Consider the following 15,577-nt stretch of genomic DNA (forward strand, 5'->3'; position numbering starts at 1 on the left):
TATTACTAATAATGATAGCACAACATGTAATATTAAATGGCAGTGGTCCTGTCTGCTTTTATTTAGTATAGGGGTCTTTAACCAGGGGTCCGTGACCCCTACGGGGTCCACAGAGGTACTTCAGGGGGTCCGCCAATTAATAATTGACAATTTTCACTAAAATCATTTGTGAGACTTAAAAAATAGAACAGAAATGATAGAGTAAACTGCAAGCATCAATATGCAATAATACGCTACTTTGGACAAAAACTATTTACAAAAAAAATGATTCCATTATGCATAAACGTTTTATCAATCATAAACACATATATGCGCTAAGAACCCAGTATATGCATAGTGCATACTGCTTTGCCTCGGCTTCAGATGCTCCTTTTTGATGAGAGACTGACGATATATGGAGAGAGCAGTTACATTGCTCTCTCCATATATCACCATATAACTCTCCCTCGAGGTGAACCTAATAGCTGCAGTAGTGTGCTATAAAACCTGCTGTGCTCACAAAATCAGATGAAACCTGGACTTACAGTTTATACAAACATGAGTTTATTTGAACACCATTAGTGCTTGTGTTAACCTTGGATTGTTGGTAATGCTGTTGATGAAGTCAGCAAGGATATTACTGAAAATTGTTGACAGCTTGATAATAAATAATATCTGGGGACAGTCCATTAGCATCCACACACACTGGCAGCTCCCTCAGACCTGGACAGAAGGACGCTGCACTGGAATATCTTTGAAAAGTAAAGATAATGTCTTCACACAAAAACATGAATTCATAGTGCATTATTTAAAAAATGTCCATCATCATTGGCACTGATGCATTTATTTGTCTTCACTGCTGGATGACTTGAAGAAGTTGTAGATCCTCGTGGTGAACGGGACAAAGTCTTTCTTGTAGGTGATGATGGTTTTGGTGTGAGCAGTCTGGTACACGACTTGATCTGGATCCTCAGCCTTTTCCACGTCTTCTGTCTTCACTGAGTTCAGCAGGGAACATAAAAGAACGATTCAGCAGGCAGAACTCATGTCATATCTGAGTGAGGTGGAATATTCAGTATAACAACGAGTCTACAAAGCTGATATTTGATCTATTATTACTGACTGCAATAAACTTTTTTAAACACAGTTGTTAACACAGCACTTTGTGACCTCTTAACAGTTATATATTTCAGTTCTATGCAAATGTTTGATTCCTCTGCACATTTCATTTTTATAGTTGAATTTCCGTGCAGAAGCCTAACTTCTCTGCAAATATTTCAGCACAGGTTTTAATTTAAATTTATCTCACATTCATTTTAACATATGGATACTGTGTTATAGGTTCATTCTAATGTATGTTTAATGTATGTTTGCATGCTGCTACTGGATGCATTTCTCTCAGGATCAATAAAGTGTCTGTCTGTCTGTCTGTCAACAAATACAGCTACGTCACAGCTGCTGCAGACAGATCATTGTTCTTGTTTCTGTGCATGCGAAGCTGAAAGCTGTGTGTGTCTGTGTCAGACTACGGTCACTCACCCGGCGTGTCGTCATACCGTCCTGTGTATTTGAAGTACGCGTATGAACCGATCATGGTCCACACACCGACCGCGTACACAGCAGACACTCTGCGGTTCCACGCGGTCAGGTCTTTAGGCTTCATGACTGACACAGACTCTGATCACTGACCACAGACTCTGATCACTGACACAGACTCTGATCACTGACACAGACTCTGATCGCTGACACAGACTCTGATCACTGACCACAGACTCTGATCACTGACACAGACTTTGATCACTGACCACAGACTCTGATCACTGACACAGACTCTGATCACTGACCACTGACTCTGATCGCTGACCACAGCCTGTCTGTGTCCTGATGCAAAGACAGACGACTAGTGCAACCAGGGAGCCGCCATGACAGTCATTCTTCTTCTTCCTTGGTGTTTTATGGCAGTCGGCATCCTTATAGTTGCATATACCGCCCTCTTCTGGACTTTACTACTTCATTTTCTTTTTTAAATTCTTTTAATTAACCCAGTTAAAACAAGATACCCCATTATAAATTTCCTCCCTTCTCTACATTTCCCACATTTTATTATACTTTTGAAACTTTTCTCCACTGCTCCTGTCCTCTGCAGCCTGCCATCATCTCTTCCCTCTCCCTTTCATATCCATGACATTCAACCATCACATGCTCCACTGTCTCTCTCTCCACAGCTACATAGACCAGTTGGATGCTTCCCTATTATGTTGAGTGTGCTATTTAATCTACTGTGCCCTATTCTTAGTCTGCTCATTGTCACCTGTTCCACTCTGATACCTCCACAATGTCACACCCCGGTGAGGTCAAGTTGGGTTTTTGTCCTGTCTCGTCATTTCCTGTTTTATTTTGATATTTGCCTGTCCTCTCGTTTCAGGTCACTTGCCCTTCCTCATGTGTCACCGGTCTGATTGTCTTCCCCACCCTGATTGTTACCACCTGTTCCCCAGTCCCCTGTGTATACTATATATTGTCTGCGTCTCCCTTTGTCCCGTGCCAAAGTGTTTCTTCATTAGATCGATCACCAAAGCCTTGTTTCCTTGTCCGTTCATAGTCACAGCATTGTTGCTCGAGTGTTCTTTCGTTTATATTCCTCGACTGAGTGATTTTCTGTTGTAAATTCTTAGTCTAGCTTTTTTGTTTCCTAGGGTCCTCTGTTGTAGTGTTTTTCAGCCTCCTTCGGAGCGCTTTCAGTTAATGTTTTGCAGCCTGTTGTTTTTCCTCTTGGTGAGTGATTTTGATTTTGATAGTCTTTTCATAAAGTAGTTTAGAGTTTTCCTCCGTTGTAGTGATTTTTGTTTTCCCTAGTTTAGGCCTGTTTTCATAGCCTGTCATAGCCTCACTCTGTCAAGGGTTTTTTGTTATTTCAATAAATACGCTCATTGACACCTCTGCGCCTGAGTCCAGTTTGAGTCCGGCCTGACACACAACACCCCACCTCACCTACTTCATCCTGTAGTTTATATAAATGTCTCCCCTTTTCCTGAATTTTCTAATATTGTTTCCATTAATTAATTATTTCTTTCCATATTAAACTTTTCCCTTCTGCTTTTGATAATTTTACTTTCATTTCCACCTCTTCTTTCTTTACTGCCTCCTTTGCCATTTGATCTGCTTTTTCATTCCCCTGTATTCCTAAATGGGCTGGTACCCACATGAATGTGGTTGTCCCCAAATGGTGGAATGACCTACCAACAGCTACTAGAACAGCAACATCCCTTTCGATCTTTAAAAAACGTATAAAAACCTTTCTGTTTCGAGAATGCTTCCCTGCCTAACAAAGCTAACAAAACTAACAACTACCCTGTGCTCCTTTACACCTTTCTCAGCTTATGTCCTCCTCTGTAAGTCGCTTTGGATAGAAGCGTCTGCTAAATGCAATGTAATGTAAATGAATGTTATTTCCCTCCCCTGCTGTGCTAATCTGGATGTTCTCAACATTATTTCATATAATATTTCCTGATGTGATTTTGCTGTTCTATTTTTAATGCTTGAGAGTGATGAGATTGAATTGCTACATATGATTATCTTCCTATCCGCCCTGTCCCCCACCCATTCTATTGTCAATACTATTGCACATAGTTCCACTGCATATACACTTAAATGATCTGAAGTTCTTTTTAATACTTTGTTATTATGACTAGGAACCACTACTGCTACACGTGTTGCTCCTGTTTTTGGTTCTTTTAATCCGTCTGTATATAAGTACATATAATCCCCATACTTTTCATCTGTATAAAACCTTTGACCAGGTCCACTGTTTTATTTCTTCTTTTAATGTCCCATATTTTTAGATCTACACTTGCTTCGTGTAATGTCCATTCGGGTATTGTCGTCCACAGAACTGTTGGGCTGACTTCTATTTCCTTTATTTTTAGGTGCTCTACTATTCCCTCACTGACCCACCCAAAGCTTGATTTTTGCTCTTTCCCCTTTTCCCAACACATCTCCAAGACTCTTTTTGTTGAATGGTCTTCCTTATGTCCTTTTACATTTATCCAGTACTTGGCTATTAGCTGCTTTCTCCTTATCCATAATGGCATTTCTCCTGCTTCCACCTGAAGAGAACAAACTGGAGCTGTTTTCATTGCTCCTAGACATATTCTTAGTGCTCGTGATTGAATAATATCTAGCTGTGATAACACCGATTTAGCTGCTGATCCGTAACCCACACTACCATAGTCTATTCTAGATCTTATTAATGCTTTGTATATATATTTTAAGGACATAAAATCCGCTCCCCAATTTAGCCCAGTCAAACACCTCATAATATTTAATACTCCCTTACTTTTTTTTAACTATTCCCTTCACATGTTCTTTCCACGTTAATCTAGAATCAAAAATCAATCCCAAGAATCGCATGCTGTTTACCCTTTCTAAATTCTTTCCATACAAGTTTAACTTTTTATTTTCACTCATTTCCTTTTTTGAGAAGAACATTACTTTACTTTTTTCCACCGAGAATTTAAAACCCCATTCTGCTCCCCATTTTTCCACTTGATCTGTACCTTCCTGTAATTTCTTAACTATATGATCTATGTTGCCTCCCCTCCTCTTCCATAATGCCCCATCATCTGCAAACAGAGATCTTCCCATTCCTGTAGGTATATTATCAAATATATCATTTATCATTATTGTAAATAGTGTAGGACTTATAACACTCCCCTGCAGCGTACCATTCTCTACAATATAGCTTTCTGATATCTCTGATCCAATTTTAATCTGAATAACTCTTTCCCTTAAAAAATCCATAACCCAGTTAAATATGTTTCCCTCAATTCCCATTGATGCATTTTAATCATCAAACCTTCTCTCCACAACATGTCATAGGCTTTTTCTACATCAAAGAACACTGCTGCCACCGTGCCACCTGATGTCGTCTTCTAAACACAATACTGGATCCATTGTGCTCCTACCCCTTCTAAATCCACTTTGATATTTATTCACCAATCCCCTTTTTTCAATATAATACATGAGTCTCTCATTAATCATTCTCTCCATTATTTTACCTGTATGTGATATAAGTGCTATGGTTCTGTAGTTTGTCTTACTTGGATCTTTTCCAGGCTTCCTGATTGGGATGATTATCGCCTCCTTCCAACTTCGTGGGACTTTACCCTCTTTCCAGACTTTATTGTATAATGTTAATATTTTCATCAATCCCCCCTCACTTGGATGTTTAATTATAGTATAACATATTTGATCTTTACCTGGTGCACTCCTTCTTGTTTTGGCTATTGCTCTTTTCATTTCTCCAATGGTAAATGGGACACCTAATTTGTTTTCCCTACTATCCTTTCTTTTTAACATCTCCCTGTTTTCATTTCTAGTTTTGTCCCTGCCCTGTCTTCCGTCCTCTGTTAAATTATTTGAGCTGTGCACGACGACAAAAGCCTTAGCCATTAACTCCGCCTTTTCTTTATTGGTTACAGCCACTTTATTTCCAGAACTTAGGACTGGATAACTCCAATCCTTTCTATCTCCACCCATTTTTTCAACATTCCCCAGACTCCTATCTTAGTGGTGCTCCCAATCCGTCCGTCCGTCCGTCTTCTTCCGCTTTATCCGTTTTTATCGGGTCGCGGGGGCAGCAGCTTTAGCAGGGAGGCCCAGACTTCCCTCTCCCCAGCCACTTCTGCCAGCTATCCCAGGGGGACCCCAAGGCGTTCCCAGGCCAGCCGAGAGACATAGTCCCTCCAGCGTGTCCTGGGTCTTCCCCGGGGCCGCCTCCCGGAGGGACGTGCCCGGAACATCTCACCAGGGAGACGTCCAGGAGGCATCCTCACGAGATGCCCGAGCCACCTCAGCTGGTTCCTCTCGATGCGGAGGAGCAGTGGTTCTACTCTGAGTTTCTCGCGGATGGCCGAGCTTCTCACCCTATCTCTAAGGGAGAGCCCAGCCACTCTGCGAAGGAAGCTCATTTCGGCCGCTTGTATTCGCGATCTCATTCTTTCGGTCACTACCCAAAGCTCGTGACCATAGGTGAGGGTAGGAACGTAGATCGACTGGTAAATCGAGAGCTTCGCCTTTCGGCTCAGCTCCTTCTTCACCACGAAGGACCGGTGCAGAGTCCGCATCATTGCAGAAGCCGCACCGATCCGCCGGTCGATCTCCCGCTCCATCCTTCCCTCACTCGTGAACAAGACCCCGAGATACTTGAACTCCTCCACTTGAGGCAGGATCTCATCCCCGACCCGGAGAGTGCACTCCACCCTTTTCCGGCTGAGAACCATGGCCTCGGATTTGGAGGTGCTGATTCTCATCCCAGCCGCTTCACACTCGGCTGCAAACCGCTCCAGAGAGAGCTGGAGGTCACGCTCCGATGAAGCCAACAGGACTAGATCGTCCGCAAAAAGGCTGAGGCTACCGAATCGCAGCCCCTCAACGCCCTGGCTGCGCCTAGAAATTCTGTCCATAAAAGTTATGAACAGAACCGGTGACAAAGGGCAGCCCTGGCGGAGTCCAACTCTCACAGGAAACAGGTCCGACTTACTGCCGGCAATGCGGACCAAGCTCTGGCACCGAGAGTACAGGGACCGGATAGCCCTTATTAATGGGTCCGGAACCCCATACTCCCGGAGCACCCCCCACAGTATCCCCCGGGGGACACGGTCGAACGCCTTCTCCAGATCCACAAAGCACATGTAGACTGGTTGGGCGAACTCCCATGCACCCTCCAGGGCCGCGCTAAGGGTATAGAGCTGGTCCACAGTTCCACAGCCCGGACGAAAACCACACTGCTCCTCCTCGATCCGAGGTTCGACAATCTTGCGGACCCTCCTCTCCAGGACCCCCGAAAAGACCTTCCCGGGGAGGCTGAGGAGTGTGATCCCCCTATAGTTGGAGCACATCCTCCGGTCCCCCTTTTTGAAGAGGGGAACCACCACCCCGGTCTGCCAGTCCAGAGGTACTGCCCCGATGTCCACGCAATGTTGCAGAGACGTGTCAACCAAGACAGCCCCACAACATCCAGAGCCTTGAGGAACTCCGGGCGGACCTCATCCACCCCCGGGGCCCTGCCACCGCGGAGTTTTTTAACTACCTCAGCGACCTCAGCCCCAGAGATGGGCGAGACCACCGTGGGGTCCCCAGACTCTGCCTCCTCAAAGGAAGACGTGCTGGTGGGATTGAGGAGCACTTCGAAGTATTCCTTCCATCGACCCAAGACGTCCCTAGTCGTGGTCAACAGCACCCCGTCCCCACTGAACACAGTGCTGACAGTGCACCGCTTCCCCCGCCTGAGCCGCCGGATGGTGGTCCAGAACCTCCTCGAAGCCATTCGAAAGTCGGTCTCCATGGCCTCACCGAACTCCTCCCACGCCCGAGTTTTTGCCTCCGCAACCGCCGAGGCCGCATTCTGCTTGGCACGTCGATACCCGTCAGCTGCTTCAGGAGTCCCACAGGCCAAAAAGGTTCTGTAGGACTCTTTCTTCAGCTTGACGGCATCCCTCACCGCCGGTGTCCACCAGCGGGTTCGGGGACCGCCGCCACGACAGGCACCGACCACCTTACGGCCACAGCTCCGGTCAGCCGCCTCGACAATGGAGGAACGGAACAAGGTCCACTCGGACTCAATGTCCCCCGCCTCCCCCGGGACATGAGCGAAGCTCTCCCGGAGGTGGGAGTTGAAACTCTTTCTGACGGGAGATTCAGCCAGACGTTCCCAACAAACCCGCACAGAACGTTTGGGCCTGCCAGGTCTGACCGCCATCCTCCCCCACCATCGGAGCCAACTCACCACCAGGTGGTGATCAGTTGACAGCTCCGCCCCTCTCTTTACCCGAGTGTCCAAAACATGTGGCCGCAAGTCCGACGACACGACCACAAAGTCGATCATTGAACTGCGGCCAATCGATCCACAAAACTTCCTCCAATACGACCTCTGCCATGACAGTCAACATGGAAGTACAATTTAAAAAGACTTGCAGGGTGCCAATTCATGATTTTTCTCTTTAACTTTATTGAGAAAATTCAATCAATGAAATATACGAGTATACCAGGATTCCACACATATTTACAATAAATAAATAAATAAATAAATAATAATAATAATAACGATAATATAGGTGTTGGTTAGCTCAGTGTTAACAAATTAAATTTAGCGCAAGTAAAGAAGAAAAAATAAAAACCCTTCTGCTCAACAAATGGAGTCAGTTTTAAATCTGCTCATTTATCATTATCACAGAATCACAGAATATGGCCAAACCTGAATATAATATGCAGCATATATGATTCCTTTGGTGCATAATCACCTGATAAAAATAGAAATTGTAACTTGTATTGTATTGATTATTATGTTTTTTTTTAATTCCATTTTTTAAAATTGGGAAACACCACAAAACAGGGAGCCCAGTTTCCAGGGCTGGGCGGTGTCTGCAGGACTCAGGTCCCATCATTCAACCTGCCACTGACAATCATTCCTCTACATCATCATCCTGTTCCACCAAAATCTCCGGGCGAGCCTCTCCCATAATGTTGGCCTCCTCCTCTGGGTCTCCTCTCTGGCTTGCTCTCCAGGTTGTCTGTACATCAGTGTCTCTCTGCTCGAATAACGCGTCCTACATCCCGGAATGAAGAGGTCGAAAAACCCTTGCCTCAGTGAGTGCTTACTTCTTGACCCCTGCACCTCGCTAAAAATGAAGGTCACCTTCCCCTGCAGCTGCTCCTCAAGATCACGTATCTTTGCATGAAGGGCGTTCACCTCCTCTTTAAGCTCCTGCACCAGCAGCACACTTAAGCTTTGAGCTTCCTTCACCTCCTCTAACTCAGCTCTAACTGTCATTGTGGAAGAGCAGCCCCTTGCCTTCATCAGCCGTTTTTTCTTTTGAACCAGCCACCGAAGCTCCTGGACTTCACGTTGAAGACGTTGGTTGTCTCGCAGGGCCTGTCTCTCCCTCTCCTCAGCCTCACACGTCTCTCTTGTTATGAAGCTGACCTCCTGCTGCAATTTCTCATTCACCACCTCTCTGACCTCCTTCTCCTGCAGAAGGACTTTGCTGGTATCCTCCAGGTCTTGCCACACACTCATGGTTAGGGTTTCCTTGACAGATGTCCGCTGTATGATCAGGTCATTGATTTGACTTTGCAGACCCTCTATCTCTCCAGACAGGTTGGTATTTTTCATGCAGAGGTCCATGTTACTCTGGCTGAGGACCCTTTTGGCCTGGTCAAAGCATGGAAAGTCTTCAAGGGTCAAGTATTCCTCCCGGGAAACCGTCTCATCCATCTGCAGTACATCAAGGATGCTGCTGTCATCGCGGGTGTCCTGACACATCAGCGCATTCAACCGTTTCTGCAAAGTCGTCTGGATTTCATTTAGTTTTTTGTTCTTCGCATGAAGCATCCAGTAGTCTTGGAGGAGGATCTCAGGGGTGGTGTTGTTTTCCTGGGACTCCATCGTCTAAATGTTGTCAGATATTCTTCACGCTTCACCCAAAACCTGTGCAGAAACTTTAATGTAATGTAGGAGCCAGTATCATGTTTTCTTTTAGAAATGAAAAAAGATGTTCTACCATGGTAACATGGTTGTCATGGTTGCAGTCACTCTTAACACAAAACACAAAACATAAAAATTACTGATTAAAAAAAAAACATTTTAATGTGTGTATGTATACTCACAGAAGTACATACTGCTGACAATGAAACTGTTTTGAGTGTTATAGCTGTGAGGGAATTCTCTGTTCTGGCATGCCACATGTGGAGTTACACAGGGTCAAGCATGTGTTGAGGTCACTGTAGAGACAATGTTAGATTGTTAAGGGACACTTGTCACACAGAGCAGCTGTATGCGTGTGTTTAGGAAAGTAGGTGACATTCTGATCATTACTATGGTAACTGAGGTCAGAGGATAGGGCTGTCTCACTCGCTTAACTCAACAGATAGGTACATAACAATGATAAACAACAACAAGGGTTAAACATGTTTAGTTTTTGTCCAATGTCCAATTGACAAATACATGTATGATCATTTATGGACATAGAATAGCTGTGGCATTGTAATAGTAAATTTAATGTCTTTGTTTCAGTCACTGGAGACGCACAACCTCCCCCTTCTTAACATGGTCACCAGCTCATTTTGTCTTTGTAAATAGTGATGCATAGCTTCCCCCCTCCTTAACAAAAGGCACCAACGCCTTTTGTCTTTGTAAATTGTGACTCCTAGACTTAACCTTGCACCTGAATACAAGATCCTGCAGGATGCTTCAGGTGTAAAGCATAGCAGCGGGGGGCCGCCACGGGGGGCCCTTTCTGTCTGTCTTGCAACAGACAGAAGGGGCCGCTCTGATGGGCGTCTCCTTGAGCAGACAAAGGGATGTGAAATGAGGCCCCTCAGATATAAACATCTAGGTGTCCCCATATTCGGGGTCTTTCTTCATCTTGACCGCTCGCGTGTTGACTGACCTTTTCTTTGCAAAGAAAATAAAAACCTTGTCGGCCGGCAGAAGTCTCTATTTCATTCTTCACCAGCAGCAGAGGAAAGTATTTTGAGAGGACAGCTTGTTTAGAAAAAGATAAACACTCCATTCTCCTTGTTTGATCAAGCTTCAATAAACCTTTCAGCACAAGACAGTGATGGCCATTGATGAATAAAATCCTCCACGACAAAACCAATTGTTAAAACGCCAATTTTCAAAGAGTTTCAAAGAGTTATTTTCCTGCATTCATCATCAGTAAAGACTGTATTAACATGCTAAGTAACAGGGATATTCAACCCAGGACAATCAACCAAAGTCTGACTTTCAGTGAGACTTTGTGTAAAAATAGTGGAATTATGTTTTAAATGTTTAAAATCTGGAGGAGTCTGTTTCGATCTTACTCCATTTTCTCAAAATATAATTATATATCATGCCACTTCCATCCTCAGTACTTGTCTGTTTTGAAGGTTGATTTTTTTTTCGTGTTTATTGTGTAGGTTATAGATCTTTTCTGTCCTAATTTCTGTGGGTTTTTTTTTTTTTTGCCCTTTTATTTGATTTTCCTACTTCTGTAGTGTATATTACACCTTCTGCTGCTGTAGCAAGTGAATTTCCCCGTTGTGGGATAGATAAAGTACAATCTAATCTATAATGCTTTATTACTAAGTGCTAAGAGGTTGAAGAGAAAAGTCCACATTCAAAAAAATCATGCTGATCAGTCACTCCACTGAATCTCTGAATGAAATGATTTCAAATCATCTAATTTATCGATTGTTGTAAAGAAAGAAATCAGAATCGAAACCAGAAATACTTTATTAATCCCCGCATTGAAATTGTGTTTCAACACAAGCAACAATAAATCTTCTGAAACACATCACCTATCTCAGCTTTAAAAGTTTTATTATCTTATTTTTACTGTCTACTTTATCTTTTATCAGTTATATTCCAGTTTTCTTCATGTGATGTATGTTCTGATTAAACATACAGTGCATGTGAAGGGGAGCTGAAGAGATTTGGAGCATCTGCCCATCATTACATGTATCACATATGAGTCACCAGCCTTATTTTTCTGATTTATTAACCCACAGCGCTCACGGTACTTGAGATAAAGGTCGAAGCTGTCACCTGACATGCCTCGTGGCTACTCTGAAATACTGCACGCAAATGTCTCGTCTGAACTGCAACATGTAGGAATCGCTGCTTTACTGGAAATTGTGTATAATGATGTTTCTCCTTCTATCATGCTAGCTAAGAGATATAGCTTTGTCAGCAGACCACTGTGTTAACACGAATGATGGGTTTAAATTCTGCAGCACAGACACAGCTGGAGAGTTAGACTTGCACTTAAACAGCAACAATAAGGATTAAAAACTTCAGCTTGAACTTTCTGAGATTTGACTTACTTGAGTCTCATATTTTGACATGGTACAATCTTAGCATGGCTGTAACTAACACAAAGAAGAAGAAGACAAAGATCTCGTCCATCATAATTTCTTTTAGTTTTTTTTTATTTTGGTGACCTAAATTGCTGTTAACATATTGTAATGTAAAGGTAAACACAGATGATTTTAAAGGTAGATACATGTTGTTTATAGCTTAGTGTTAAAATACAATAAATACATAAATAAATAAATAACCTGATAAATAAAATACATTTGGCTACTTATAGGAGAGAGAAATAAAGAATATATATAAAAACAAATGTTCCTTAATTTTCCTCACCATAATTCACATCTTGTGGAGTGGAGACAGTTCTGCTTTTAGAAATAAAAGAATAAAGGAAATTCTCTGACATTTAACTGTTTAAACTGTTAGAATTTACAACTGTTCAGTTGAACGGGAGTGTGCGTCCTATGTATCAAGACTAATGGTGAAGACACAAAGAATCTGGCAAGGACACATAAAGTAAGTAAGTTTATAAAAAAAAAAACATTTGAGACAAATATGCAATGCAGTAAAGAATCTTGTGAGCTTGATGCATTGCACTCAAAACATGGATGTAGTATCTGTTTGTGTCACCCACCGAGCCATTGTGAAGAGGAGTGTGATGGCTTGTGCAGTAATTGCTGTGCATATTGTTTTTCTTCAAGATGTTTTTTTGGCCTTTTTTTAACTCTATTTGACAGAGACAGCTTGAAGAGTGACAGGAATGTGGGGAGAGAGGGAGATGGGAAATGACATGCGGGAAAGAGCCACAGGTCAACCTGAGCCACTGCGGCAAGGACTGAACCTAAACGACACCCCATGCATATTGTTTTTGAAGATTTGAGACTGAGTTGAGCCTCACTGTGACATAATTTGAAACACGACTTGGACTTAGAAAAGGCTGGTAATAAGATATATTTGACTAATTTTTAACAAACTGCACAAAATGTTCAAAACCAACAATCTCTTAGCCCATCTCAAAAACACTGTCTTGCATTTAAAAAGAGTGCATACTTTCCTAAAACAGCTGGGCATTGTATTTTTTTTCAAGCGATACTTAAACTGGAGTACATAGTTTATTTGCTGTGGACTATTTTCAGCAGTGGATTAATACACATTTGGCATTTACATCAGCACGACTGTGTGTGTGGGAATAACCCAAAACAAACTACAAAAATAAGAAAATCACTAAACTGGAACAGTTCTGGAAAAGACATTTGTGTGACTGGGTGAATGTGACAGACCATGTGTGGGAGGATTTATAGCAGTGCTCAAAGTGCTGAAGGTGAGTTACACATGATCTTTATTAAAGAAAAGGTTTCATACAAAATATTTCTCATGTAGGTGCTTGGAAACACCTGAAGCTGGCTGGCTGAGAGTGAAGGTGATGATTCATCGAAAAGTGATGTGAAGCATTTTGAGTGACTTGAGTTTAAACTTTTAAAGAAGCTGCCAACATTATTAAATGCTGTCAGAATGATTTTATTATCTTCTTATGTTTACAAAAAAGTTGTTGTGGTTTCATGTTTATGGGTGTTAAAATGCCCAGGGCAATGTTTGGTATCCTTTATTCCTCTGACTGATGCCACTGAAGTTGAGAAACATTTTAAGTTTATCCATGCCAGTGTTTTCACCATGACACTTTCTGTATTCCCTCTCTTTACATCTGTGTCTATATAATTACCCACATTAGGCTTTATTTAGAACTTGGAGCTATTATTTTTCATCCTTCCATCCTGGACGCCCTGAAGCAGGAGAAGATCCACACTGAAACATACCTGACTAATAGCACTCAGCCGCTGGGTGTTGGTTTTTACATGTCACGCTCATTTCTCCCTGAACTATGCATTTTTTTTAAAAACAGTCTGAAGACGAAAAAACAAGGCTGAACTCAAAACTCGATAATGCTTTAAGGCACGGGGCGCTGAAATGATATTTTAAATATTTTAGCCTGTGGCTTGTTTGTTTGAAAGGAATCAGTAGACACACATAATGTTAGAGGAGCAGAAAAACACAGCATGCTGAGCTGTTGTTGGATTGCTGTTAGATCAACACACATTTGGAAAACGTCAGAAGAGTCCGTGTCACTAAAGAATTTGTTCTACACAAGTTTCATTAGATGGATTCAGACTTGTTCCAACAACTGATGTTATTGAACCAAAAGATCACACATCCATCAGCGGATTAAAATCTATGTACTCTAAATGTGCTTGTCTGTTTTTTCTACATTTAGCTCTGTGTTATTTAAGCCTTCTTCTTCCTGTCTCTGGATCACAGCATATCAAACGTGAAATAAAATCTAACCATGAGTCTGATTTATTAAAGTTTATAGAACACAGCACTACTCCAGCACTAAGACCTATGATTTGTGACGTTAAATGATTAGCCCGAGCACATTCAGCTGAGTTTGTACTTTGCAAAGATACACTGTTGTTGTGATGTCAGGAGAGTTTGCTGTCTGGAGCTGGTGTGAGACCCTGGGAAACATAGAGTGACTGTATTTTCCTTTAAGTGTTTGTGTGTGTGTGTGTGTGTGTGTGTGTGTGTGTGTGTGTGTGTGTGTGTGTGTGCTCATCAGGTCTTTTCCTTTTCAAAAACATTTTTTGTATGTTAATGCTATTCAGCGAAATATCATGTCATTGTAATCTTGTAATCTTTCCATACAGTGTTTGTGAAGGATATTATAGCCACAAAGACCAAACACAAGTTCCTTGTTGATTTTGTCCCACCTTTAACTATTGAATCAACATGCCACTGTGATTTCACATGATGATGATGATGATGGTACAGGAGGTTTGAATCCGACAGGAGTGTCTAGCTTTACAACACTGACTCAGCTAATGTTGGTATTTTATATGAGGCCCATCAAAGAAATGACAGTTATTCATCTCAGCTAACTGTTTCTTTGTTGCATTGCTCTCTGCGGTTTCTAATCTGTTGTCTTTTCTCAATGCGCAAACACATTTTGTTTTTCAGCCACTTGTAGTTGTGTTCCCGCGATCTTGTTGAGAATGCATTTCTCAGCTGCAGTCAGTGAATCGTAATATAAGAGTGCAGTCAGGGTTCAGGTGGAGGTGTGGTGCGCCGTGTCAGGCCTCACTGCCAATGTAAAGCTCCAAGCATGTAAACAAAGTCATCAGATTCCCAACATAACAACAGTGGAAGCTTGTGTCTTTGATACAGATGTAACTTAAACTCATAATTCACTCTTTTTTAAGAAATCAGCTTGTGTTGACAAACCAAATAGATTTGGATACACAGAGATGAATCTGCAGTTGAATCATGATCCACAGCTGACATCTCTGCACCACATCGTCCGTAAAAGGATAATGAGATGTTGTTTTGCCCACACTTTAAAGGAAATGTTCTCACTCTTCCTCTCAAATAACGCGCTCTCTCTTTCAGGCTTTTGAGGGTGAAGGTCACATTCCATTTAATATTTACGACTCACACAACAGATTCACCTCACACAAGCATGCAATTACAGACACAAACAAAAGTCATTAGTAATACAGTAGTGCAACACATGTTTAATCACTTTTACTATCTTTATACGAGAGGTTCATTCATCGAGCCCGGGGCTATTTTTCTCGTACAGTGTGCCTGTCACAGGCTGTAAGTAACGGCCCCCTTTACTCTGTTGGAACTTGTCGACTGAAGCTATGAGTCAGACAAAGCTAATACATAAACTCTCCTGGCACATGCAAGTCC

At 42.3% G+C, this 15,577-nt stretch overlaps 1 protein-coding gene across 1 annotated transcript; it reads right to left on the bottom strand.

Moving 5' to 3' along the window:
- Positions 1–520: 520 nt before the first annotated feature.
- On the bottom strand, positions 521–1,912 carry LOC113748122 (small integral membrane protein 26). Its single transcript, XM_027290815.1, has 2 exons — positions 1,519–1,912; positions 521–977 (listed from the first exon to the last, which is right to left on the bottom strand). The coding sequence occupies exons 1-2, from the start codon at positions 1,640–1,642 to the stop codon at positions 823–825; spliced, it is 279 nt and encodes a 92-aa protein (XP_027146616.1). The 5' UTR covers positions 1,643–1,912; the 3' UTR covers positions 521–822.
- Between the last annotated feature and the right edge of the window lie 13,665 nt (positions 1,913–15,577).

Source organism: Larimichthys crocea, chromosome I, assembly GCF_000972845.2.
Source record: "Larimichthys crocea isolate SSNF chromosome I, L_crocea_2.0, whole genome shotgun sequence".
In the NCBI taxonomy this organism is placed as follows: Eukaryota; Metazoa; Chordata; class Actinopteri; family Sciaenidae; genus Larimichthys; species Larimichthys crocea.

Coding starts and splice junctions, on each gene's coding strand:
- LOC113748122 (XM_027290815.1), bottom strand. CDS start 1,642: ATGAAGCCTAAAGACCTGACCGCGTGGAACCGCAGAGTGTCTGCTGTG. Junction 978..1,518: donor ACGGTATGACGACACGCCGG/GTGAGTGACCGT, acceptor TGCTGAACTCAG/TGAAGACAGAAGACGTGGAA.